Consider the following 27316-nt stretch of genomic DNA (forward strand, 5'->3'; position numbering starts at 1 on the left):
TTGGCGAGCTTCAGCCATATGTTTCGCCAAGAGTGTCGATATCTCGGCCCCCACGTTCCACGCGCACCAGACCTGCGCTGTAACCAAAAACAAACTGCGCCCCACACGTGTCTTTCACGTGCAGTCGTCAGTCTGTGCAAACGCTGCAAGCTGTGTGCAGCCCTCGCTCTTAAAGGCCAACTTGAGCCAAACATACAGCAAAGCTCAGGCACACGTTCACAAATATTCTTGCACACCACCCTTTAGCGTTTTTATGATTTTTATGTATGTGTTTGTTTGTTCGTGTGTTTGTTTGTGTGGTTTGTTTGTGTGTGTTTATTTGTGTGTGTTTGTGTGTTTGTTTGTGTTTGTTTGTGTTTGTGTGTGTTTGTGTGTTTATTTGTGTGTGTTTGTGTGTTTGTTTGTGTTTGTGTGCTTGTTTGTGTATTTGTGTGTGTTTATTTGTGTGTGTTTGTGTGTTTGTTTGTGTTTGTGTGTGTTTGTGTGTTTATTTGTGTGTGTTTGTGTGTTTGTTTGTGTTTGTGTGTTTCTTTGTGTATTTGTGTGTGTTTATTTGTGTGTGTTTGTGTGTTTGTTTGTGTGTGTTTGTGTGTGTGTTTGTTTGTGTATTTGTGTGTGTTTGTTTGTGTTTGTGGTTTTTTTTTGTTCCTTTGTGTGTATTTTTGTTTTTTTGTTTGTGTGTGTGTGTTTGTTTGTGTGTGTTTGTTTGTGTGTGTTTGTTTGTGTGTGTTTGTTTGTTTGTTTGTGTTTGTTTGGGTGTGTTTGTTTGGGTGTGTTTGTTAGTTTGGGTGTGTTTGTTAGTTTGTTTGTTTGTTGATGATTCAGAGGTCGATGAGTACTCGTTTTAATTCCTTTAGAATCAATTCTTTTTTCTTTTTCTCTCTTTATTTACATATCATATACACAAAATAAACTTTTATCTCAATAAAGGTAACCATCCCTGACCTATGATTGCCGAGGTTCGAAGGTCCTCGGAATAAAGTGAAGGCAGGCTCACAGGTAATATTCATACAGTTGGTGACAGATTAACAAGGGCTGTGGTAGCTACAGGCAAACAGTGAAGTGGGGACTTGTTGAGAAAGCTGTTACCACGGGTGGCTCGCCGGGCTGATCTCTGTTTACGTAGACGGGTAGTTCAGTGGTTTTATGTCTGTTTACGCAGACGGTCACCAAACAGGACGCGCGAGGCAAGTGGTGACCACCAGATCAGATCACCCACCCTCAGACCTACCCACTGAGGAGGATCCACCCATTCACCCGTAAATCCTGCGATCTGTCTTTACTATGTAGACCGACTGTCAGACAGATTGGAAAGACAGACGGATGGACGGACAACCAAACACACGTAAAGGGAGGTAGAAAGCTACTGGGTGGAGAAGACACTGTTTTATTGGGTGTGAGGTGGTTTGTTTGTCTTAATAATTTCTCCACCCTGGTTTGTTTCAAAAAAGCGTGATCTCTCTTGACCTAATGACCTGTTGGATCGTCCAGCGATGTTTTGTGACCCCAATTGTTACAGTTTTACCTCTGTTGTTGTTGTTACTTAACAATTATTATTGTAATTATTTTCAAATCACACTGACATCGTCTCGATCTCAAAATTGTGTTCAGAATATTATTAGATGTCTGACCTTTCCAGGATGGTGTACACGGCCGTCTGGCCGCCGTACGATGGCGTCACCGCGTCCTTGTAACCCAAGGAAGACACGGACTCTTTCCCTGATGCGGAAGAACACAAGGAATCCGAGGGTGAGGGGATGGCAGTGGCTTCATAGGGACTACTGACGAACGATTTTTCGGCGTAGTCAAACTTTCCTGGAGCAGCCGCTAGGGGTCGCTTTGGACTAAGATGGTTCAAAGATGGCGGCGAGCAGCATGTGTCGGGTTTGGTCTGTCCCTTGAGCTTCATGTAGGTGCTCTCTGAAACAGAGGCATTCAAAAATGAACTTTTCCATGTATTCCAGGAATATTTTTGAAAACAAAAGAAAAGAAATTTGAAAATTACAGAAACGATATCAACCTTTGTAGCGGTCAATCCCTTTTTATTTAAAACACCTGAAATAAGTTTGATGTTTCATTTGAACTTATCAAACACGAGTACTTTGAAGGTACCCCTATACCATACGCTTGTCTTTGATTTCCTCATGTTGCCCTGGACAATCCATGAATTCATAACGAGGCTTACTATAACTAATACTAATAGTAACATTCATACTAATACTATCACTAACACTAGTAGCAATACTAATATTGGAGACTCGTAGAGCGCGCCCACTGCTTCTTTTACCTGTCATCCTCTGTCAGCTTGTGCCACCCATTAGCTTTTAAGTGCTCTCGACCGTTTTTCCTGTTAATTACTATCTCTTGCCACTGTCACCTCCCACCTCGTCTCTTGCCAGTGGAGAGGTGCCTCTTACTCGTCACTCGCTGGCATGCAAGTGTATATCTTGCATCTCTCACTCACTCTCTCTCTCTGGTGGGTGACCCACAATATCTCATCACGTGTTCCAAGTCCTTTGACCTGTTGTCGAGTCGCCTTTCATCTTCCTTCTAACACCTACCTCTCATAACTGTCATGGCCATCACCCATCCCCACCTTCGCCCACTTACTTTTTGCTTGTGGCATCCACTAGTTCGTTCTTGTCTCTGCCATTTCTTGTCATTTGCCAGCATCTCTCTTGTCATTCATTGTGTCACCTGCCTCGTCCCTGTCACTTGATAGCGCCGCCAGGTCTCTCTTGCAGTCTCAGCATCACCTCAGTTTCTCGTGCCACCATCACACATTCTTGCCATGGAGTAAGTCGCACACCGATGTTTTTCTGTCTTGCACCGTCTCTACCCTGTCATCATCTCTTTCTTGTCCTCTCCTGTTTCTTTCCTGTCATCCATTCTTCAGGGAGAATAGCCGAGTGGTTAGAACTGAGAGACACACCGGTTCGATACTCGTGTAGCGCAGCTCACGCTCCCCTGTCCCCAAAGTCCACCCAGCTAGCAGGACCGGGTACCTAACTCCAAAGAAAGTAAGTCAGGGAGGGAGAGGAGATGGGCAACACCCTCACATACAGGTGGCCCCGAGAAAAGTGAGGTCTCAAACACCTAACTCCCTAACGATCTCAAGGGTCATGGTACGACCTTTACCTTGAACTCTTTCCTAATCTTGCCATAGTCAACCATTTTCTCTGGCCAACATAACTAGAGCCAGTCAGTCTCTATATTGCAAGCATCGTCCTGTCTCCATCTTTGCACCACGCAGCCTCTCTTGCCAACACCACACCGTCTCTCTTGCCAACCTCCCCTAGTCTTGTCATCATCTCCTAGTTTTGCCAGCATCCCCTAGTCTTGTCATCATCACCCTAGTCTTGCCAGCATCCCCTAGTCTTGCCAGTGTGGACACCCCGACCACGACTCTGTCAGTTTTTTCTCTCAGTTCTCGTGTTTCTCTACACCGCGGACGACCGTTAATCATGTTGCGTGCTGCACCGCGTTTTGTCACCGCACGTGCCCTGGCGCCGAGACAAGGTGTGGGGCGAGCTTCTTATCTTCTCTTTCCCCACTGCACTTTCTATTCCTCCCCCATCCTGCAGCTCCCACCCCCTCCCCACATCCCCATTCGTCTCGCGCATCCCCAATCTGCAGCAAGACCGGCGATGACAAGGGAGACGACCGCGGTCTCGCGTTACGGTAGTCAGGTAGAGAGAGAGAGAAAACCGCCATCAGACAGGTAGAGCCACTGGCGGAAGTGCACGAGTGTCATCTTTCATTAGGCAAGCAGCAGAAAATCCGCTTCAGCATCGATGGCAGTGCCACATCCTAACCCCAACCACCCCCGTCTCCCGAAAAAAAAAGACATTTGTCATAAAGACAACGTCGGAGAGAGGGAGAGAGAGAGATAGGAGTAGAGGCATAAAAAGCAAATGAAAATTCAAAACCTTGTTTCGCAACTGTCAGCACTGGTTCCTAGCTGCGCATACAGAAGGAGGCGACTGTCAGATCAAGAAGAGCTGGGTGGAATCAATTAAGGCGCAGGATGAAACCATGGCGATCATTTGATCCACGTAGGGGCAGGTTATGAACAAAATAGTAATCCGTAACTGTCAGGCGCCCCTGCCCTCCGCAGTCGCCCGCAAAAATCCATTATTACTTCTCCGTTTCGCGGCCAATCGCGGCGTTGTCATAACCGTAAAATGCGCCTGCGCACTGGCGGGTTGACCCCGAGCACGTGGGGAGGTCAGAGGTCGGGTGGGGTGAGAGGAAGCCGGTGGACCGGCCGCAGAGAAGGACAATTCGAGAAGACAATAGAGACGATGAATATGGATACGTGTCACCGTGGTGGGAGACAAATCTTATCCCCTCCTGTTTCGGGCGCCGCTGCACAATAATTCTGCGTAGGATTTATCGCGAAAGGGGCCATAACTCGCCAGGAGAAAGGATGACATTTTATTCAACGTAACCGCAAAATCGTCTTATTTTGTGGTAAAGGGGCTGATAAAGATGCAGCAACCTCGAGAAGCGTCTGCAGGGTAGGGAAATGAGAAAAGGGTGGGGTGTGGATGTATGGGCGTGTCGTGTTTATCTGCCCTTGCTTCACTTTCTAGTTGCCCCTGGCTCTACTTTTCTAGTTACTTCTGTCTTTTTATCAAGCTGTTCTTTCTTCTTCTGTTTAATGGCTCTGGGTAGGAACGTTGATAATGCATTATCATTACCAATAATTATCCTTAAATATCCATTATCCTTGGCACACACTTGTACTTTGTAATGTGTGATGTTGTTTTACACAACTCTGTTTCGTTGAAGAATGACATGTCTTGCAATCATACTCCGTAAGGTGGTCTTTTATTTTTTTTAATTTTTTTTTTTTACAAAATCTTTTTCGACGACTTGACAGTTAGAATACGAATGTTCTAGGTGCCTTAGTGGTCTTCTAACAATTAATGTTCTGTGTTCTATAAACTCTCCCTTCTAACAGTAAGAAATAATGTTTTGTGTTTTGTCAGCTTCCTTTCTAACGATAAGAAATGATGGTTTGCGTTCTTTAAACACTCCTTTTATCAGTAAGAAATAATGCTTTGTGCTATGCCGAGCCGACAGTCCATGCTAACAATAAGAAATAATACTTTATGTTCTGTAAACTTCCCCTTCCAGCAATAAAACATAATACTTTGTGTTCTGACAGCTCTTCTATCTCATGCTCTCTAAAATTTCAACTTATGAACTTTTTTAAGATGCTTCTTTTGTTTTGTTTTTATTTTCATGTACTGCATGTAAAGCTATTGAGACAAACTGGTGTAAATGAAAAGGAACTTGACTGTTTTTTGTTCGTTAGAAAGGTTTAGTGAATGTTACAGAGTTCTTTTCTCCTGTTTTTGTTTCATTTGCATGAAAAGAAGACAAAACTAACTAAACATTGTCCATTTAAGGGACATTACTACACTTTTGTGTATCACTTATACACTTACACTCATTTCTGTTTCTACCATTTCCTCTCACTCACCCACCCACGACCTACCTCCCATGGCTGTGGGCACGATCCGATCTAAAAAAAGAAAAATTAAAAAATATTTTTAAAAAAACTTCCCATCCCTGTCTTTCTCTTCATCTCTCTCTCTCCACATTTCTATTTCTCCATTCTCTCTTTCTCTTACGGATCAGGAGTCAGACATGAGCTGTCCAGGACGCACGTGCGCCGCCTACGTCACAACAGGACAGAAGTGACAGCACCCTGTCGGCTGCTAAATGGAAGCGAAACGTGTGGAAACAGTCCTCACCCCAGGTGGCGACACTGAGGCCGTCAAACTCTCGCAGGATCACGTAGCTTCTCGTTAGAGCTAGTGTTTAGTCAGGATGAAATTTTAGGCTGAGACAAAGGGAGGTAAATATTGGAGAACACGACAGGGGGCTCTTCTCAAAGTAACGAGAGAAAGCAGTTTGCTAGGATCCTCCTTCTGGGAGGAATTTGTGAGGCTCACAATGTTGTTCGTATGTGTTCATAACCTGGTTGTGTATGATTTGTCTGACTTCAAACTTTGAAGCCTTAAAGGCTGGAAATCCGACCAAACGCTAGCGTTAGGGCTGAGAGGGCTCAGCATGAGGCTACAATGATTTTTGCCAACAAAAGCCGTTGTGTAGCCAACGTTGGCCCCACAGACCCTGTTTCCATAGAAGTGAATGTCTCGATGGCTGGGCAGGACCATGTTAGAGACATTTTACGAACAGTTGACCTTTGACATGTCTAAGCTGTGGAAGAATTGTCTTCTTTAACGCCTGATAGCACATTCATAATGGAATAAATGTCTTCATTCAAAATGGCCGTTATGTCAACATGTTTCAAACGTAGTTCCATATTGGACAGTTCTACCACAGGAAACAGTCAACGACACACCCGTGCATCAAAACACACAACGCCTCCATCTCCATCTCCACCTTCACTCCCATCCCCAACAAGCACCCAATATTTCTCGAACACACACACGAACACACTGACACCACGCCGCGCGCGCCTTAATCACAGCAATTTTTACAGATTCCCAGCGAAGCCAAGCACAGCCCAGGGTTGCAGGACCCGCTGCCAGTATGGCGGCTGCCATATCGCTGCCTGAACTGATAAAAGGCGCAGGTCGATTCCCCATATCCCCGATTGTACTCCATGCCATTGTCGGGTCGCCTTTTAAACTGCCTGGTTCAGAGGCCGCGATTCTCTGGCTGGAAAATGAAGGCCGTTGTAGTCGCAACGATGACATGGCCGGCGCGAACAATGGCCGGGGATGCGGGAACTGTCGAGAGAGAAGAATGCATCGAGACTGGAACCGCGGTCTCCCCGTGTAAAGCCGAGACGGGCAGAGGTGTCCGGAGAGTCGCTCAGTGCAAGAGGGAGGTGCTTCTGGAGAAAATAGGAGACAGAGAAACAGACAGGTAGACGGGTACACAGACAAACAAGGGGAACGATGGAGCAGGTAGGTTAACATACAGACAAACATCTTTACCAGGCTGCTTCAAAACTTTTTATCAGATGTTACATTTACCAGAGCGAAAGTCTAGATATGAAACAAACCCTGATTTCAAATATCTAGATGTAGATAACTTCTCCCTTTCCTTCCTTAATAGGAGTTGTAACCACGTGATGAAGGTAAACTACACCAGGTCAGGGAAGATGAGATGCTTCTTCCTTTCTAAGCGATCTCACAAAGACAAAGGAGTCAAACAAAATATCTCGAGTATCCAGTTTAAACTGAAAGGATTGTGACCAACAAATGGTTTGAAGCTAGGCGCCTGGAATAATCCTACAGGACAGACTAGTCGGCCATTTGAGCCAGTCTGTCTCTACAAAACACAATAGTCACGCAAGCGACATGAGCCAGTCCCAGGCTACAAACACGCGAGTCTCGCAGGATGTGGTTGACAAAATAAGTGGAGAAGTTTTTGTTTTATTTTTAAAGAAAAGCGACCAGGGCTACACAACAACATGTTTCTAAAATTGTTCTAAAGAAGGACATTTATCAAAATGTGCTTCTCTGTCAGTTAAATGCGTTGCACAAAGGACACACGAAAAATTGTCCTGATGGGAACGAAAATCTTTCTGAAGCAGTTTTATCTTGTTTAAAACAGTCTCAAGCTTTTTAAAAAATATGCAATGGGGTTTCTATAAGATTTTTAGGTCTAAAAGCGTTTAAAATCAGAAGTTTGTCGTGCAACTGGTCCCAGACAGCATCACGTGACACTACGACCTCGCGGACTTCTTTAATCGCTCGTGACCAGAAAGGTACATCGTGCCTGACACGATAGAAGTCGCCTTCCACGCCAGTACCCCGGGTAACTCCTAGAAAACACATTTCTTCTAAGAAACTTTTATCTCCACTTGCACCTTCTTCCTTTGTCTGTCCTGCTTCAGAAACACGAACCACCGTCTAAAGACAGAAAAATTAAAAAAGGAGCTTCAGGGATTTTTTTTTTCGCTATTCTGTCTTTCACACCGTGCAGAAACTAAGAATATTCACCGATCTATTTTCTTCCTTTAATCTCCCCTTTTAACAGAAACTTTTTTCTCGAAGTTTTTTGTTTGTTTGTTTTTGTTTTTTCGTAAAGGAAGTCCAGAAGGTGCGGCGATTTGAAAGACTTCATTGATTCCGCCGTCAACGGGACAATCAGCGTTAAGAGCGGTTGCTTTCTCAGACGAGGCTGTCCTACCTGCTCCGTGGCTACCTGAATGTCTTGGGCGGCTGACTTGTGAAGGTCTTCAGCCCGAGCTCGCTGCCTTGATTATAATCCCTTAATGAAGCCCGGCTTTGCAGCCAGCAAGCCTTGTTTTTGCCCCGCTAATCCATATTTTCAGTTGCGGAGTTCATATCGTGCAAATTAGATGAGTGGCTGGAGAGATTGTCCGGGTAAACAGATGCAGGGGGACAGTAGCGATAGAGAGACAAAAACGTGGAGAAGATAGAAAGAAAAAAAGAATGAATGAATGAACATGTAGCAAATTAGACCAAGGCGTGAATTTTATTAAACTTTTTTTCCTTGTTTTTTTTCTGTTTTGTTTTTGTTTGTTTGTTTTTTTGTTTTTTTTTTGTTTTGTTTTGTTCGTTTGTTGGTGGTTTTGTTTTTGCTTTTTTTTGTTGTTGTTTTTTGTTTTGTTTTTTTGTTTTTTTTTTGTTTTTTTTGTGGGGGTTGTTGTTGTTTTTTGTTTTGTTTTGTTTTTGTTTTTTTTTTTTTTTGTTTTTGCTGGGGAGCAGATGGCTGTGGTAGAGGTGGTAGATATGACGATGATGGCGTTCTTTTTACATCATCAGAAGTCATGATATAATACTCAATATGTAGGGGTCAAAAAGTGGGAAGGGGAGGTTAAAAGACAGTTGGTTATGCTAGAGCAGCGCTCACTCACTCTTGTGCCTTTGTATTTATTTCTGTTTGTACTACTCCTTTCTCTTGCCTCCCACATCGGCTTTGGGCACGATGCAATCCAAATAAAGAATTTTAAAAATCTCTATCTCTGCTTCCCTTCGTTTCTAAAATACAAAAGAAAATCCTGTGCTTGAACAGATCCGCGGATTTTTTAAAATAAGTCTGCACAAACGCCGCTCGTGGCACACCTATGTCCAAACAGCTCAACCTGTCGTAGTTTGCGGACAGATAACTCAACCTGTCGCCTTCCACCACAGGAGCATGAATGCGTGCTTTTCTCTTCATCCGCCAAGTTTCACACGTGGTGCACGTGCGTGAGGGCCGGACGCCCACGCGCACGCACCGTACACAAACCTGACAACGCAACAGCACACGTGCGACCACCTCCGTCATTGATCACTGCGTCCACCCACACGGACTTGCATGAGTACCCGAGATGCTCCCAACAGCAACTGCCTCCGGTAACAGCAGTGGAAGAAAAAAAGAAAGGTAATCAAAAAAAAAAAAAAAAGAGAGAGATCATTGCGCATTTGTTGAGCTCATCGATGCCATCATCACTGGGTGCATTGGAACATCCTGCGCCACCCGGACATCGTATTTTACTTTTCTGACCTGCTTTGTGACACCGGGTGTTGACTGAGCAAAGGGACTCAATTCTCCCGACAGGTCACGTGGGTGGAGCAAAACCGGAAGCACAATGTTGTCGGCGCTGGTGACGACTTTGCTCGCTGACAAAATTATTGGAGGTCAGGGTTCATGGCTGGCCAGGTGCTCCAATGACGTCATAACCAATGCGCACAGCGGTGAGGACAGACTGAGGACTAGGCTCACAAGAGGAATGGAAGTGTAGCAACAGGAATGTAAGACTGTTGGAGGGTTTGAGTGCGAGACATGGAAGGACACATCTTCCCACATCTCTCCTGCCGCTGCCTGCGCCATGTCTAACTATTGTTTCACGATTCTATTCAGTAGAAGGGCGTGATGCTTCATGCTTGACCTACGACATCTACACTTACATAAACTAACTACAGCAAGGCCGACACAGAATACCATCAAGCTGCCTGGGGCAAAGTTCATGTAGACTTTCACAATATTTTCAGGTATTTTGGAGGGAAAAATCCCCCATAAATCCCTAACCTTTTTAAATAAAAATCATTACTATTATTTTCTCGATGTTTCAAAATGAATTGTACCCACCCCCTATATGTGCTTTTTTAAATATATATTATAATTACCTTTGTGTTGTTTTCCGTTTACGGGATTCAAAGTCAATGAGAATTGCAAGTCAAAGTTCTCATCTTTGTAGTCGAACACAGAATTCACTGTCACTGATGGTATCACAGTGAAAGTCTGAGACCAAGTAATCAGGAAGCCGTGAGTCAAGCAGTAGGTATCAAGAGACCAAGTCTGTAACGGCCATGGCGGAGTGGAGGGTGGGAGAGCATAGTTGTCGCCCCCTACCCGTGGATCTGACGTGGCCCCTGGCCCGGGGCCAGACAAGAGGGGCCGTGTCCCCGTGTATCAGTTACACAACGGGTTGGTCATTAAGCCTAAGTTAATTGGTAGCCGGCGGACGTTGGTGACGTCACACACATGACGACTACCGTGCTACTGCGCCGGTGGAGTCGTGAGTAGTGCCGGTGGTAGTACTCGAGACTGTATGTACTGTTGCAGGTAACCTGCGCGCAGCCATCGCCGCCAGGGAGGGAAGAGACACGTGGGGAGGGAGAGCGCAGTGGGAGGGAGGTGATGACGGTGGCCGCTGGTCAGGGCAAAGGTCGCATTGGGTAACGTTTCTCTCTTTCTCTCATTTCTCTCTCTCACACACACACATTCACTCACCGTCATATATATATATACTCCCACATATCGTCTCCTCCCTCTCTCTCTCACACACACATACAATCATTCATTCACCCTCATATATTCCCAAATATCATCTCTTCTCTCTCTCTCACATACACACGATTTCTCTCTTACACGCACACTCACCTTCTTCACTCCCTCTCTCATTTTACTTACACTTACTACATCATCATAGTCGACATCATCTACATCAACAACAAACTGTGGATATCTATGTCTGAGTGTTTACATCGCACACTTTTTTATACAAAGAAAGAAAGAAAAAAAAAAGAAAGAAAGAAGGAGTGCACGAGGCTGTGGAAGCGAAAGGGGTGGTGACTGGGTGTGGTAGCATCAGAGCCGAACTGAGTCCATAATTAAGGCCAGGCATCAGATGTTCGCAGCCCGCATTTGGCATTAGTGCCGAGTTGTTCTTCCACTCAGGACCCGCTCTACGAGCGCCTGGTTTCCCTTGCCTCTCGCCAGAGGGCGCTAGAGTCGGTGGTTAGAAACGTCACAAGCGATGACACGAGGGTGTGAAAGGGGCGCCTAGACGGTCTGGAGAGATTTGCAACCTACTTCGCCGCCATTTCAAATCTTTTTGTGGGGAGGGGGAGATGGAGAGAGAGAGAAAAGGGCGGGGACGATATTGCGTGCTTGTCCGATGACATGAACTTGTTTATGGGTTATCTGAGTCCGAGTATACATTTCAGTCTGCACGTGCATTTTGATAATAATGAGCTTGATAATTACAATTTTATTTGTTTATTTGCTTGAGTTTATAAAACGTGAGAGTGAAATGCAGGTGTTAATTTATTCACGATTATTATCAAAACAAGAGTGAATGAGGGGGGAAAAAAAATCAAGCGCACAGACAAGCATGAACAGAGGAACATGGACAGACACACAGACACACAGACACACATACAAACACAGACAGCGAAATGTCGTCTTAAACACAAGCCTCACCAATCTTAAATTAATTACGGAGCCCTCGGCGGGATATCTGAGGTTCAGTCAGCGCGAGAAAACAATCCCAGAATCGCTCTGTCCCCAGCCTTCAATGAAAACCAATCCCTTTCAGCCAGCTCCCAAGTCAATTATTCCAAGCACTGATCCATACCCGCCATGTTGGTCGCTGCAATAGTTCTTATAAAAATTGAGCATTGATCACTTTTGAAACAATTACACAATCTCCATTGCCCTTGCTCTCGCCGCCTTCTACCCAAAGAATAAAATGACGGGATGTCAAAAAAAAAAAATTCTGGACTAGGAGAAAATTTGTGTTACGGATTACAATTTCAGTCTTATATGGTTTCTGATTTTTTTTTTTTCTCAAAAGAATCACTAGAAACTGAAGACCTAATCTGCGAAAACACGATATTTAAATTTCCTCGTCCTCTCAAACATTAAAGACCTACCCGACTGGTGACACAAAGCAAGTTCAAAAGACTCCTTTCATTTTACTTATTCATGTCTCTGATGTAAAATAGCAAGGTGAAACACGAAGATGGAGAAATTAAATAAAAACGATTTCCTCACCTGTTCAAATCCCAGTTTGGGTTCGTGACCTCAGGGACCGCAGTATGGCGGATGCAAGTTGCTCAGAAAATAGCGAATCTCGCAAGCCCACGTGCAGATTAGGAAACTATTGTGTTGTATTGAGTATACTACATCTATCACTACTACCACTACCAGTCTACACACACCAGTCTCGAGTTTGTACTGGCTGCCAGGTGTAACAATATATGTGAACACCGAAGAGTAAGTAAACATTTTTTTTTTAGGAATTGGTGTTAACACAAACCATGATTGCATTGTGTAGATTTCATCATAATATAAACGACAGTTTTATTTTATAGAAAACTTTTTATCCTTACCCAAAGAGCAATATATATGCACCATTATACACGACAATACTTCATTCAATCATTTCTTACAGTGAAACTAATTATCCTTTGGTTTGTAATTACTTTTTTTAAATAAGCCCTGAGTAAATTTTTGTCATTTTTCCCTGTTGGCACTGACACAGCTGTGTGCCCTCCTATGGCTGCACTGGTTGTTGATAAAAAAAACTAACTAAGGCAGATGTGCAAACAAATACATTGGCCGTTTAATTTTTGGACAATTTCCTATGTTGTTAAGACATTGTGTATGTTGTTTTGGGCAGAGTGACCTGTGTAGATAACATTTTTATAACTATGTAGATAACTAGCAATGAATCTGTGATGTATGCTATTGATAAGGAACAGTATAAAGAATTGTTATTGATTTGATGTCTTTACATTTTTGGCAGTTTATTTTTGGAATTGATAATTGCTATATTTCAGGATGCAAGTAAAAGCATCAGTGTTTGTGTGTTTGTGTGTATGTGTGTGTGTGCAAACAAGCTCAGGCAGGAAGGATGACTGATAGTTTTCAAATTAACAATAACACCAAGATTCAATCCAGCAAAACTTGTGAGTTATCTATAATAATATTTTTAAAACTGTCACCACCCGAACATCGAATGCAACACTGAACTACTGTATACATTTAAATACTGCATACACTTTAGCCTGCTCAGTATATACAGTATTAAAAAATATAAACTTTAAAAAAAACAACTCATAGCAGAATGAGATGAGGGAAATACTAAAATGTCCTCCTGATGAAATGATGTTAGTTCATAATTAGAATTTCAAAGTTGATAGCTGTCAGTAGCAAAATACATTCATAGGTCCGATGAACTCGTTGTATTGCTCCACCTTCTGACCGTTGTAACAGTGTGTTTACCGAGACAGTGCGGACCGTACCTGCGATCACGTAGCACGTTATTCGCGCGGGAACGAGATTTCACGGGACTTGCTGACTGTAGGGGCAAATCGTCAACTTTGAAATTAAGTGACGAACAGAGAGAATATCGTTAAGATACCGAGTGACGTACAACAGAGAGAATATCGTTAAGATACCGAGTGACGTACAACAGAGAGAATATCGTTAAGATACCGAGTGACGTACAACAGAGAGAATATCGTTGAGACACCAAGTGACGTACAGCAGAGAGAATATCGCTAAGATACCAAGTGACGTAAAAACAAAACATTATGATGCGTGCAGCCGTCTGTTTGATCACGTGGTGGTCAACGGGTCTGTTTGCAGGTGATCAGGGAGCGCTAGCTACTCTACCTGCGACAGGTACCACCTTCAACATGCCAAAGGTGTGTCTCGCTGCGTAGTTCTGCAGTTTCTGGAGAAGATAACCCGGAATGCCGGTGAAAAGTGTTTCTGTAACCATGGGATGTGAGGGAGGAGGGGGAGGGAGAAAGAGAGAGGAAACTAGAGACTCGAGGTGACTTGAAAAGCGAGATATGACAGGTTGTGTGGGTTGTAGGCAGTTCATAAAAAATAAGCTGGTGAGACATGTTGACAATACACTTCACCTACAGTTTGCTGTCTTATCAGAACGCCTTGGTCATCAACAGCTTCAGCAACAGAAATCTCTCTGTGTCAGAGAGACTGACGAAATGAGACGGCTCGGTCAATCCACAGAAAACCAGTTTTAATAGTCCTTTAGCTGCAATTTTTTTCTAAATTATCATCCAGTAAAATGACTCCAGTTACATAACTAACCGTACCTGCAAATCTGTATATTATCACTGGCATCTCGGACATATACAGTGAAAGGAGGAATAAAGGAACTTTATTTATAGCGACTTGTCTCTTTAAGTATATATCTATAAATACAATACAGAATATCAACAACATATCAAGCAAAACAAAAAACCTCGTCAATTTCTACGTGCAGTTAATATTAGGAATTGAAATTTTAAAATAAAAATTAAAATATTAAACAAGAAATAAAATAAAATAATCGGTACTTTTCCACGAGCCCTGCACTGTACTGATTAGTACTTTTTAGAAACTTGTCTTTTGAAGTGGACTCGGATAAGTACATTTCTGTGGTGGAGTAATGTCTTGTTCCCCTCCCCATGATAACCGATTCTCTTCTCTCTCCTTCTCCCTCCCCCTACTTCCCCACAACAGTCATCACGACTACCTCATCGCCACCTTCATCGCCCCCATGTCCAAAGCCTGGCAGAGGACTGATTCGGTTTCTCGGCGGACTGGCATCCTGCCGACATGCCCTGGACCAGGGAGAGATGTCTGGTGAGACAGGGGAGTGTAAGGGGCAACAAGCCCCTGAAGGAGCCCCTCCTGTAGCGCTACAGGGGCGCGGATGGCGACGCTGGAAAGCAGAAGAACTAATTGGTCTGCGGAGACCACCCCTTTGTCTTCTGCAGGTGCGGCCACCCCAACGTGGAGACGCAGCCTCGGTGACCTACGCCCTAATGAGCTCGTCCCTACCAGTCCCTACCACCTGCCCCAATATTGCCTCATAGTCGCAGCGCCATCTCGCGGGACGCTAGAGTGACCGCCCCTAGCTACTGCCGGCCACCAGGGACCGAATGATTTCTGCGTTATCATAACGGGAATGTGGGTGAGAGCGGCTGGAGGGGGATGGCTGGGTGGAGGCTGGAACGGGGACATTTAAAGACATCATCGTCGTCACTTATTCTTTTTTCTCTTTCTTCTCTTCATATTTTCAACTTTTTAGCCTACCTGCTTCTTCCTGTCCCTGGATCTTCAGATAGGGTCACTTGCTAGGGTGGTCTCCCCAGACCAATTAGTTCTTCTGCTTTGTATACATCATTTGTAAACAGACATACATATGAATGTTTTAATACACTCACATTCATTGCCAACCACAAGAAAAGGAGACACCTGAAGGAGAAGATGCAATGGAGGTGTTTGAGCAACAAGACCAGAAGCCAGTGGTTGCCGAGGTCTGTCACCAGCAGCGTGACAGTGTCTACAGCTCGGCGGCACTCACTCCGTACCCGGATGTTAGCTGCAGCTGCAGGGATGAGGGGTAGGGGGAAGGTGGGTGGAGGGCAGGCGAGGATGAGGGTGCCTCCCAGATCGATCTGACGAGAGGAGCTTGCAATCAGTGATAACGACGCCCTGTGTATCAGATGCGGGTGAAGCCTTCGCCACTAAAGGTCTCCCACGTTCAGGTCACACACACGCAATCACATTTTTTTAATGTTTAAACAACATCGAAAACCACTTTTACATCTCTTAAAATTATCATTATTAAAAATCTATATCTTTATTCATCATGACAAAAATATCTTAATCAACCGGCATTATTTTTAGTCCACACAATGAAATTATCAAAAGACAGTTTTATTTACCGTTATTAAAAGGCAATGCCTTCATTTACTAAAATGAAAACGACCGCATATTTATTCACTATTTTTGAAAAGACCTGTTTTTATTTCCTGTTATTAAAATGAGAATGGCTCTATTTACTGCGCTGAAAAGGACGGCATCTTTTTTCACTATCATTAAAAAGATAATTTTTTTTTTGTTTGTTATAAAAATATTTCATTTTATAATTACTGCAAGAAAAAGGACAATATTTATAACACTTTTTTTTTAAAAAAAGGAAATTATCTTTAAAGGGAGAGTGTCCCTAAAAAGATCAAATGAAGTCATAGAAACTAAATTGTCACTAAGAGAAAGTATATTTACGAGCAAGCCACGTGGACATGTCTCAGGGGGATTTTCTTGTGTTTGTTTATATGTCGGGGTCATGTTATCAGTCACAAAAAGTACTTGGTGGGAAGTAGTTGACACTGGGTGAAAAGTCACCTGCCGTTTGAAGTCTGTCTTGTATGGTCGCCTGAGATTATCTATAATGCCTCGTTTCTAGGACCAGCGCAGGAGGACCGATAAATGTCTGAGCAAACTGGCGATGTACCCTGGGATGTTGGTAACCTCACTAGTCAGATTTGTTAGTTGCTAGAAACGGGATATCGAGGATCGCCGCTAGTTCTGGCCATCAGAGGATTTTGATGGATGTGCGGGTGTTCTTCCTCATCGCAGGTTCAGAGCCGGCGACAAGTCGGGGCACCCCGGGTGGAGCAAAGAGTCCCTCTCTCTTTGCCCCCTCCACCCCAGTCTGCCCAACAAAGCAAGTTTCTTTGCTCGAGCTGGAAGCGGGTGAGATCAGAGTGAAGTATTCTACAGTACAGCGAGTCTTCCTGTGATCTTATACAAGCTTTGACTCTCCTTTAAATTTTGTTTCCCCTGGTTGTCTGTGATACGGGTAGGAGGAACGGGGTATGTTGCTTTCAGTGAAGAAGAGTGTTTGGTGGTCAGGAAGAAGTGTTACTGGCGCGTGGATAGTCAGTTATCCCGTTTCTACCTTTCACAATTAAAACATTTTTCTTAATATTAATTCTCATTCTCTCTCTTCTACTTCTTTCTCTCTCTCCTTTCATCCCTTCCTCCTCTCATAACATCCCAACACAAATGAACACAGACACCAATTAAAAAATGATGTAAGTAAACTAGTCATTGCTCCTGAATCGGTTGTCTGCCCTTACATATGACCTGCACCGTCTGACTGCGCACAGCGTGCATCTCCATGACACAAGATACAAAATTCTTTATCTGAATTCAGTGCTGAATTCTGAGGAGTCCATAACCACCCTGTAGTTCACAAAAACCGACTTACGGTTGTCGCTTCCGAGGACACCGGGAACAGTTTGTTCCTCTGAGACTGGTGTAACCCTGGCTGTAAGAGACACCACCAACAGTTTCTTGTTAAGAAATGTTTAGGCTACACCAACAAATACTTTTTTAAATTACATTTTTTATCCTCCGATTAATTGTAAATAAAACATCTTGGAGCCGTAGTCATGAAGCGAGTGTTAGTCATGGTCCAGAGGTAAAATGGGGAAGCCAGGACAAAGTTCTTGTCTCCGTATGTGCGATGTCCACACCCAATGGACTTCCAAAGAGAATCTTTGCCGCTGATTTATAAATATGGTTCCAGCATCAAACCAGGAGTGTGGATACTACTTCAACAAAACACCTCCCCTTAATTTCTCTAATTTGCCCCGGGACAACAATTTAATCTCGCTTCATGAATATGGCCTCTGATCGAGAAATCTCTCAGGCTCTAACAACACAAGCCATCTCTCGTTCAAAAATAAATAAATAAATAAATGCCTACAAGTGTATCTACTGTCTAATTTTTTTAAAATAGAGAAATTATCAGTTTGAGAGAAAAATCAGTAATTGCTTTTGAAGAAAACACAGCTTCAGTATTGCAATGATAGTAAAATTATTTCATTTTTGAAAAAGAAAAGCACAACATGCATTTTCTTGCCTTCTCTCATCAAAGTGCGATCCACACCAAGAGTACATTTTCCAATGATCAGCAAGAAAAAAAAATTATTGGGGTACTTTCTCCTCATGCAAGCGACTTAGAACATGTTCGTGTGCGTGCGCGTGAATGCATGCTTCATACATGCATGGGACCCTGGACAGGACAGGGGAAAGGGGCGGGGGAGTTTAAAGAGGCAAAGAACAAACAACGGCGCTGGTCGTCTGGCCATCTTATCTCATCTGGCCCGGCCGCTCGCCAGCCCCCGTCAGGTGTCGCCAGCAAACGGCTTGGAGGGGGGATCATCCACAAAAAGTAAACGAATTTGTATCAACACCGGTCGGTGTCAGGCCTGGTCCACGCCCTCTAAAGGTACGTATGTGGTCGGGGAAAAGGACACCCTGAGACAACACACTGGCCAGAGAAGAGACGATGTTGGTCAACATTTCCATTGGCACATTGTCGGCATGACACTGCAAATGCTTCTTACTTTAGACACACAACTCTCTTTCTCTCTTGCATTTCTCTCCCCCTTACCTCATTCTTCTCTCTTTCACACACCTCTCTTTCTCTCCTTTTTGTTATTTGCTTTTGTGTCTATTTCTTTTGAGTTGTTTGTTGTTGTTTTTTTTCAAACCATTGTATCTCATCTCTGCCTCTCGTCACCTCCAAGAAATGTTAGCAGCAGTTGTCACCCCATGTTTCTTCTGGAATCACCGCCCACCACAGTGTTGACACATTCCGGATCAGATGAAATATTTCAAATTCGCAGGATCATTGCTTTCAGATTTACACCTGATTTACAGTCTTGCGAAATATTTTTAGAACGGCGGCTTCCCCATCCCCACCCTCCCTGTATGTATTTTTTTAAAGTCTGTTAATTGTAGTGAGTAAAAGAGGATGAGGATTATTCTGACAGACTCAAATAACATCAGTATAGAAGAAATGTTCTTGAAGTTCAAAATGTCTCGGATGGTTTAAAGGAAACTGAACTTCTTACGCGAAACTCTGTTCGAGTCCTAATTTTTTTTTTTTTCGAATTATATTATCAGATTATATAGGTATTTAAAATAATTGAAAAATAATTGAAAAAAAAGAGACGAAACTTGTGCTGAAAGTTGAGTAAACTGGTGTGTCTCCAGTATTAGCATCGGTTGGTGTGGTTGAAGTTAACCTGCACTACTTTATGTGGGTAAAGTTAGTGGTTACAGGGTGGTTACAAGCGGGTAGTTTCGTCCTTCGTGGGTGGTTACCTTTGACCTGTGTGTAACCTCGGGATATCCCCCAACAACCCCAATTACTGTAATTTTCTTCAGAGACGATTAAAAAAACACATCTTGTTCATTAATTATTTGCAAGTAACCTAACAGTACACTTTTGTCATTTCGAAAAACAGATCATCATCAATCATCATCATCATCATCATCAGCAGCAGCAGCAGCAGCAGCAACAGCAGCAGCAGCATGAGCATAAATAACTCGGTCTTCTTCTATCTGCTGCTCCTTTTTCGTTTTCCTGGTCGTCAGACATGCCGCGGAGTTCCTCAGCACGAACATGTTCAGCTCTTCCGTTTAATCTCCACGAAAGCTGCTTCGTCAACTTCTCAAAATCGCTGACGACTGTTTTTTATCACATCGCGAGGGCAATTATTTTTACAGATGAATTGTTGCGTGCAGTTCATTTTCACCGAACTGCTCTCAGCTTGTTGATCTGTCAACATGGCGTCAAACTGATTACATTGACCACTTCCTGTAGAAGCGGAAGTAAAACACCAGCTCTGCTCTCCTTCTCCTTCCCTACCTGTTCGTGGCCAACGATTCTTTCTATAAAAATCAGCATAATTCTTATGCCTGAAAAAAAAAAGGTTTGGTTTATCAGGTAGAGGCTCATTTGCCAAGATTCAGCAGCAGTGAGAGGACAATGATCGTTGGGAGAGGGGATGAAGAGGGGAGGGGAAACCGAGGGATGTCTCGAGGGAAGAGAGCTGGGGGAGGCGAAAGGCCGGACGGTTGCTGGCCAATATTGGTCCAGTCAACACGAGATGGGCCGCGTCGACAGTCGAGGCAACACAAAAAGGCAGACGCCTCAAACAAAGAGTGTGATCACAACAGGACACAAGGCTGGACAAAGAGCGGTCATCAAATCAGAGGCCATTTCTCTGCGGTGAGGACGGTTCGAGTCTTATCTAGCCAAGGCTGGGACTGTATCTTTACTTCTGACTTCCACTTCCATGCAGCAGCTTGCTGTCCAGACTTTGGTCCTAACTTTTGAAAACACGGGAACTTTCTCTCTCTCACACACACACACACAATGGTGTTGAAAAAATAAAATGCCAAGGAAAGCCTACCAACAGAATCAAGTTTACCAATCCATTTACTTAAGTAAGCACAGAACCAAGTGGCCCGCATCATCTTTCATCTATCATCTTTAACGACCACAGTGTTGTAGCACAGATTAATATCCAACAATAAAACCTACACCATCAACTTTACCGCCAACCCCAGTGTGTCCAGAAACACGAGGCCTGGGTGAGTTACATCCCAGAAAGAACACAACCTTTCTCAAAGTGAAAGACCGCTAGCTAGTAACACGAGTTTCTCTCTCCGAAAATTAAATAAAGTCATCTTTATTCCTCCCCAACCACCCTACCCACCCCTCTTCCAACAATGCCATCAGAATTGTTTTTCTTTTCCCACTTTTTTTTGAAAACTGAAAGCTCAGATGACGAGCAGCCCCGAGCGATATTTATAGCTGCGCATCATCAGGTGGCAGTGCGCATGAACAGCATTCCCCAGTCTGAAGGGGAATGCTGGCTTGTGCGCCTGTCATAGCGAGCGTTTCCCTTGGCTCAGCCCCACGATTTCCGCCAAGGCAGGTAATCCTCTCGTGGCGGCTCGCTAATCCAGGTAGGCGCTTGTCTTTCGTGGCTGCGGAGGAGGGCTGCAGCGAGTCCAAAGCTGCAAAACGCTGAGCTTCAATCTTCATCGAATCCATACTGATGATAGGGACACTGCTGGAGGAGCTGGCGTTTGGGGTTCTCCCCCTCCCTCTCTTCCCTCCTTTTTTTTATATGGTGGTAGGGGTTAGTGGAGAAGGAGATCCAAAGAACTTTTTCCTGTGCCCTTGACCTCACGTGCATATGGAATTTTTGTAACAGATGTAAAAAAGAAGAAAAATCTGTATCTGGACTACTTCTTTGCTATTTGCTGACTGTTGCTCTAAGAGTGAGAAATGAGATATTTTAAAGTTATGTGGTTACAAACATGGGTAAAGATGAATTCGTTGGTTTGTCTAGCTCCATTTTTATTGGAAATATTTCACAGTCTCCATCCTCCACCCAAAAAATATCAAGAAAATGTTCAAAGAATTTTTTTTATACACTGTAAACGTTTCGGTGATCTGTTCGTTTACTTGCTTGTTTGTGTAGAGGTGATGCAGATCTTTAAACTTCTTTTTACTTTCAACACTCAGAGATAATGAGGTGACAGTTTTTCCAAGTATGAAAAGTGTTTATATAAATGCTTCCGTATATAAGTGCATTTCATCAGCAAACTAAAAACTGTTATCTTGTAAAAAATAAGAGGAAGGGTGGGCAAGCACTTTTCTAAATCAGATGATGCTTGTCAAAAACTGCTAAAAAGCTGTACAGGCCTATACAATTTACGGGTCTTTTGTTTTGTTTGTCTGTTTTTTGTTAGTTTATTTCTTTCTTTTTGATTAAGTGTCCTTGCCAGTGTTCACACACCCTGATGCATTAGCGTTCTTTTAAAGTATTCCAACCCTGATGTATTAGCTTTTTTACTTGTGTTCAGTATCATGCACACTCTTGTATATTCCTGTTGTTGTTTTTTTTTTGTTTTTGTTTTTTTGTTTTTTGTTTTTTGCATTCAAATGATTTCAAAACTGTTCGTATTATGGGTATTTCTTGAGCTCAGAAATGTGAAGGCCTTTCCTCCGCCCTTTATTACATATATTCACTAGGCAGCAGGAGGAGGGAAGTCTTTATCTCAGAGGTTTTGTGGAAATTAGCTTACACATGCACCGTGAACACTGAACGGTCTCTCTCTCCCTTTCTCACTCTCTCTCTCTCACTTACAGAGAGAGGATCGGCACGTGACTTAGCTGCTAAGTTAACCAATCGTTTTCCTTTTCTTTCCTTATCTTTCATTTTTTCTTTTTCTTTCTTTTCTTTTTTATTCTTTTTTCTCGGCAATGGCATGTTGTTAAATCGTAAATAAAATTCCTCTAGCGGCGTTTTTCCCTTCTCTGTAAGGAGTATTATCTTTAAGGAACAATTATCGAAAGCTTGTGTGTTCAGGTTTTTCTCCCTCCCCCGTAATGATTGACTCAGCATGTGTGATTGTTGCGGTCAACACACCAAACCGTTACCGAGACTACATAGACATCTGTTTCATTCAACCTGCTGTACTGGTCAGGCAAGCTGGGACTACTTCATCCTCCTTAGTAATTATCTCACAAGGATCGCAGTTTTCAGTGTAGTAAGGGATTTTATTTTTTGCTTCTTTTTTTGAAAAAAAAAAATCTTCTCTCTGTTGTGGGCGTCCGAGATGTGAGTTTGAGCTAAACTAACTCTGTGAGCGGCAAATGTGCCATCTTCGGCCCCTTTCAAGCCCTCATCAAACACAGGTAGGCGAGTGACCTTACGTTTCATCGCGGTCTTTGAAGCCCCTTATCACCGGTGTTTATGAGCGACCATCACTCGTCTCCAGCCCCTAGTCTTGCTACGTCACCGCAGCCTGTGTCCCTCGTCATGGGTACACGAAGTCGCATCCCTGCAAGACGAGACTCTGTTGCTAGGCGACGGAGGTACCCCTAGCGGGCCCCTGCTGTGGATAGGTACAAACAGATCGGCGGTGGGTAGAGGGACTCGCAAGCCCTAACTGACAGACCATGAGAAATGGGGGCTTTTTTTCCGGGGCTTTGGCTCCAGGATCAAGCGTCAACTTTTTTCTCCGCTGCAGCATTCCTGGAGAAGATAGCGAGTGTGGAGGAGGGTGCCAAACCCAAACCCACGCGGCCATGTTGTACGTGAGTCACAATCATCACCTCCCATCCCGCTCATTGGCTCAGGATGCTGAATGTACCTCCCGCACCTTCTGGAAAGAGTAGGAAGGACGGTCCTCGGTCCCTAGACGTTGGGGAAGGGGTTGTGGGTAATCGGGACGAGCTTAGGATTTGTCCCAACCAGCATCCTTAAACTTTTTTTGAGTATAAGGTCAGTTCAATTCATGTCATGGCTTCGGCTTGATGACAAACTGCTCGAACTGCTTTGGCGATTGAGAGAGGACCAAAGTCGAAAAGTATCCTATCCCACATTTATGAAAAGTTAGATTAAAAAAAAAAAAAAAATGGGAATAAAAACTTAAAGCTCAAGGGTTTCACAAAAATTATAGATATTGACAAATGAAAAACTACTCAGTCTCACAAAGACTAGTTTCGACTGTAAAAGCTGCAGTGTGTAGACCGCACCTGATTTTTTTAAATCACATTTTACTAGTAGCCGTAAGCAAGCCTACCCGCCTTTAATACTCTATACTCCATCCAATAAATGATAGCAACACCTTAGGGCTTTATTTTAGTGAAAATGATATTTCCACCCACCCACTCCCGCATACACCCACCGTCACCCGATATTACGACTTTCCGTTCGCTTCCCACATCCTCCCTCACCCGACTTGTTTTTTTCCCAAAACCCCCGAAACGGGGAAATAAAGCAACCGTATCTTCATTTCAGTCCTTTAGCTTTGATTAATTTAATTCTAAGTGTTACTCCACCTTTTTTTCTCACAATTTTTACATAACTCAAAGAAGGAATAGACACTCACGCATCCTTTCTGTCCCCGGTTAGTCAAAATGTTGGTCTCAGAAACAAACTTCCTAGCTGCGGAATCGTAAATAGTTTCCAAACCAAGACTCAGAACCAGCACTTCTAGCCAGGATATCTTCCTGCGACCACTCAGTTAGCCATTGTCCACACAGAGACAGCTCAGTCATCGTCAGTCCGGCCATTCAGTCTTTCCTGCAACGTCACGTGCACAAGGCGGATGTGTCGTCTGCAGACGCACGTGCACGTGTTTGTCACACGCACATCAGCCGATGCAGGAAAACCCGTCCTACATATTCCTTTGATGGCGACCTCTGCCTGCCAGTCCAGATCACCCCGATTTTCATCAATACTCATTACCATTTCCGGCCAGCGGGTAGAGGTGGTGAGACTGCTTCGTTAACGGAAGGCGCGAAGTTTCGACACAAAACCGCTGTAGTCCACGGTATGATGTCCAGACGAGTGTCCGGAGGTCAGGAAGCTGGACACCCTGCGTGACACTTGAAAAATAGTCTTTGGGGTGGAGGTGGTGGACTGCGGTTACTGGGGTAGCATAATTCGTGACAAACCGAATTGTGTTATGGTTGTTGTATTTGAATTTGTTTATATGTTTGGTTTTTGTATTTGTTTTGTTTTTGTTTTAAATTTATGTACTTTGTTTTTGTATTTGTGTTTTGCTTGTGTTTTGCTTTTGTTTTAAATTTGTTTGTGTTTTGTTTTTGTATTTGCGTTTTGCTTCTGTTTTGAATTTTGTATGTTTTGTTTTTGTATTTGCGTTTTGCTTCTGTTTTGAATTTTGTATGTTTTGTTTTTGTATTTGCGTTTTGCATCTGTTTTGAATTTTTTATGTTTTGTTTTTGTATTTGTGTTTTGCTTCTTTTTTGAATTTGTTTATGTTTTGTTTTTGTGCTTGTGTTTTGCTATTGTTTTGACTTTGTTTATGTGTTTGTTCTTGTATTTGTGTTTTGCTTTGGTTTTTAATCTGTTTCAATTGTTGTTTGTATTTGGTTTCTTTGTTTGAGTTGTTTTATATTTTTGTTGCATTGTGTTTTTGCTTTTGTTTTGTTTTGTTTATGTTTTGTATATATGTTTATGTTTTGCATATATTTGGTATGAATATTGTTTGGTTGTAATTTCTTGCCTGCTTGGTATGAAATATTAATTATAGAAGTTTTTAGTCCACTTTCCAAAATGAGGACGTAGCACAGGAACTAACTAGAACTCTTTGGGTAAAACAAATCAATTATTCGTAGTTTGTGGTAGTAAGCAGTAACCGCTTCCTCCTCAGTTCTTACAAGAATGAATCAGAGAGGGGTCAGGGAGAAGGGGCCGCTCGCCGCGTGTCCGCCTCCATCTGTCACCAGCGAGCCTCATCTTCATTTGATTCAAGCAGCTGATAAAAGATGAACCTCGCCGGACTCCATTGTAAACTTGTATTCTGCAGTCAACCATCGAGCCGTGCAACAGGTAAATTCTCCATTGGTAGACCGCCTTATTATCTCCTTCCAGCACTTGTACTGTTTCTTTACTTTTCTCATTTGCTGTGTTTGTAGTACATGTACCGCATGTAGGGGAGACAAACCGGGCTGACGCCAGGCGGGAGAACTCTGTACATAACTGTATACAAATTACATACGCGCACATACCGATACATTCATTGGATGCTGACACAATACGGTTGTGTTTAACGTATCTTACGCGTACAAAGAGTTAAAAAGAGAACACGAAGACTACAAATGAAAGATATAAACCAGAGATGTGAAAGATAAACATAAACCACAGACGTGAGAGATAAACATAAATCAGAAGCCTTAAAGATAAAAAGACATCGAGGGCGGAACGCCGCGGAAGGAGAGAGCAATGAAGGGAGAAATGAAGAGGAAAGAGAGAGCGAAGAAGGGAGAAATGAAGAGGAAAGAGAGAGAGAAAGAGGAAAGAAAGAGCTCATAAAAATGTAAGGAAAAAACAAACAAGAAGAAAGGAAAATCGGGCGGCCAGTCCAGCTGTCAGCTGCTCAATAAGCTGTTGGCGGACAATAATTGGGCGGCACGTTGTCCTGACAACAGACCGAACGGCTGCGAGAAGAGGCTGGGTAACAGCACCCGGTCACAGCTTGGATGGAGCGCACACACTGACAGGAGGATGCTTTTCACAAGATGCGAGATGACACCAGCATGAGGAGGGGAACAGTTCCCCTCGTTACTCCCTCCATTCCCAACGGTTCTCTCATTCCGCTGAATGTAATTTCACATCTACTTTCTCTATATCTCTATATTTTTGTTTCCATCGTTCATTTCCGTTCTTTGATTTCTTTGCGTGTTTGGAATCTGATTTTGCACATCACAGAACGTTTTCATTCTCGTAAAACCGTGTTGATTTGTATTAAAGCGAGATTGCCTTTGGAAAAAAATATGTTATGTTTTTCAGGACATATTGCTTCAAGCTGATGGTAATTGTAGAAATTTCTCTAGTCTAGTTTTTTATTTTTTTATCTTTTTTTATTATTTTTTGTTTGTTTGTTTGTTTGTTTGTTTGTTTGTTTGTTTGTTTGTTTACAGCTAAAGCATGCTAGCTTTGGTTCCCAGTCGCTAGGTCAACATGATGACATTTGGTATTTGGAGGCTGTATTTCTACAACCTCAGATCTTTTCGAGGATGAGCCTGTCGTTCTTTAACATCTTCAATGCACAATGTGTGTGTGTGTGTGCATGCGTCTTCCATTGCACACATGCAGGCTGTGATATCATGTGTATGCATGGGTGTTTTATCTAAGAAATCACAGCAAAAGACAACAGTAGTTTCAGAAACCGTCATTTGACGGACTGAGAATCGCAGTTTGTATCGAGGGCAAACATCAGCGAGACTGTCCTCATCTAAACGCAATAAGACGAGCAGAGGCGTGTCCCCCCACACACACAAACACTCCCATCGTTTCCTCCCTGTTGTTCATGGCTCTACAGTCCTCCCTCCTGACTTTTCTTGAGTCATGGAGGACGTCAGCTCTCCACCCGAGAACCCAACAACCGCAGGTAACAACTCTATGACAGACCACAAGACCTTGCACAACAAGCTCACCTTCATGCAGGTGTTCACCGATGCTGCTCTCTCCCCTCCCCTCTACCCCGCCCCACGCGGTCGTTACAACTAACGGCACATCCCCGTTATTGCGTCGCGGATTGTGGTCTGTGCGCCAACAGCGCTGTACATCCGTCACGACTGATGCCATACTCTATCGCGCGCCAGCGAAGAGTAAAAGTACCGGGCGCGTAATTGCAAGCGTCTTCCCACCGCGATCTAAGCGCTGCGCCTCCCCTTTTTTGTCGATGCTCGCAGTTAGGGGCAGCGCGTGCACCGCCCTACCCTGGCACGAGATGATGCGGACGGACTTCGGCATCAGCCATTCGCCAGCAGTCCGCGAGCTTCATTTCTTCATGGCGCCACCTCATTGCCTTCGCTATTGACCTTCCGGCGGCCGCGTGATCTCGGTTTGTTAGAGCCGCAGATAATTCTTCCAAG

General features: G+C 43.5%; 1 protein-coding gene across 3 annotated transcripts in view; it reads right to left on the reverse strand.

Annotated features, from left to right (window-relative positions):
* Positions 1-27316, reverse strand: part of LOC112557454 (ETS translocation variant 1-like) — an 82003-nt gene that overhangs the window by 34978 nt on the left and 19709 nt on the right. For all 3 annotated transcript variants that reach the window (XM_025227319.1, XM_025227320.1, XM_025227318.1), the window contains exon 4: positions 1632-1920. In XM_025227319.1, the coding sequence (XP_025083104.1) occupies positions 1632-1920 (289 nt within the window). The remainder of the gene's footprint in view (positions 1-1631; positions 1921-27316) is intronic.

The sequence above is a fragment of the Pomacea canaliculata genome, linkage group LG2, assembly GCF_003073045.1.
Source record: "Pomacea canaliculata isolate SZHN2017 linkage group LG2, ASM307304v1, whole genome shotgun sequence".
Classification (NCBI taxonomy): Eukaryota; Metazoa; Mollusca; class Gastropoda; order Architaenioglossa; family Ampullariidae; genus Pomacea; species Pomacea canaliculata.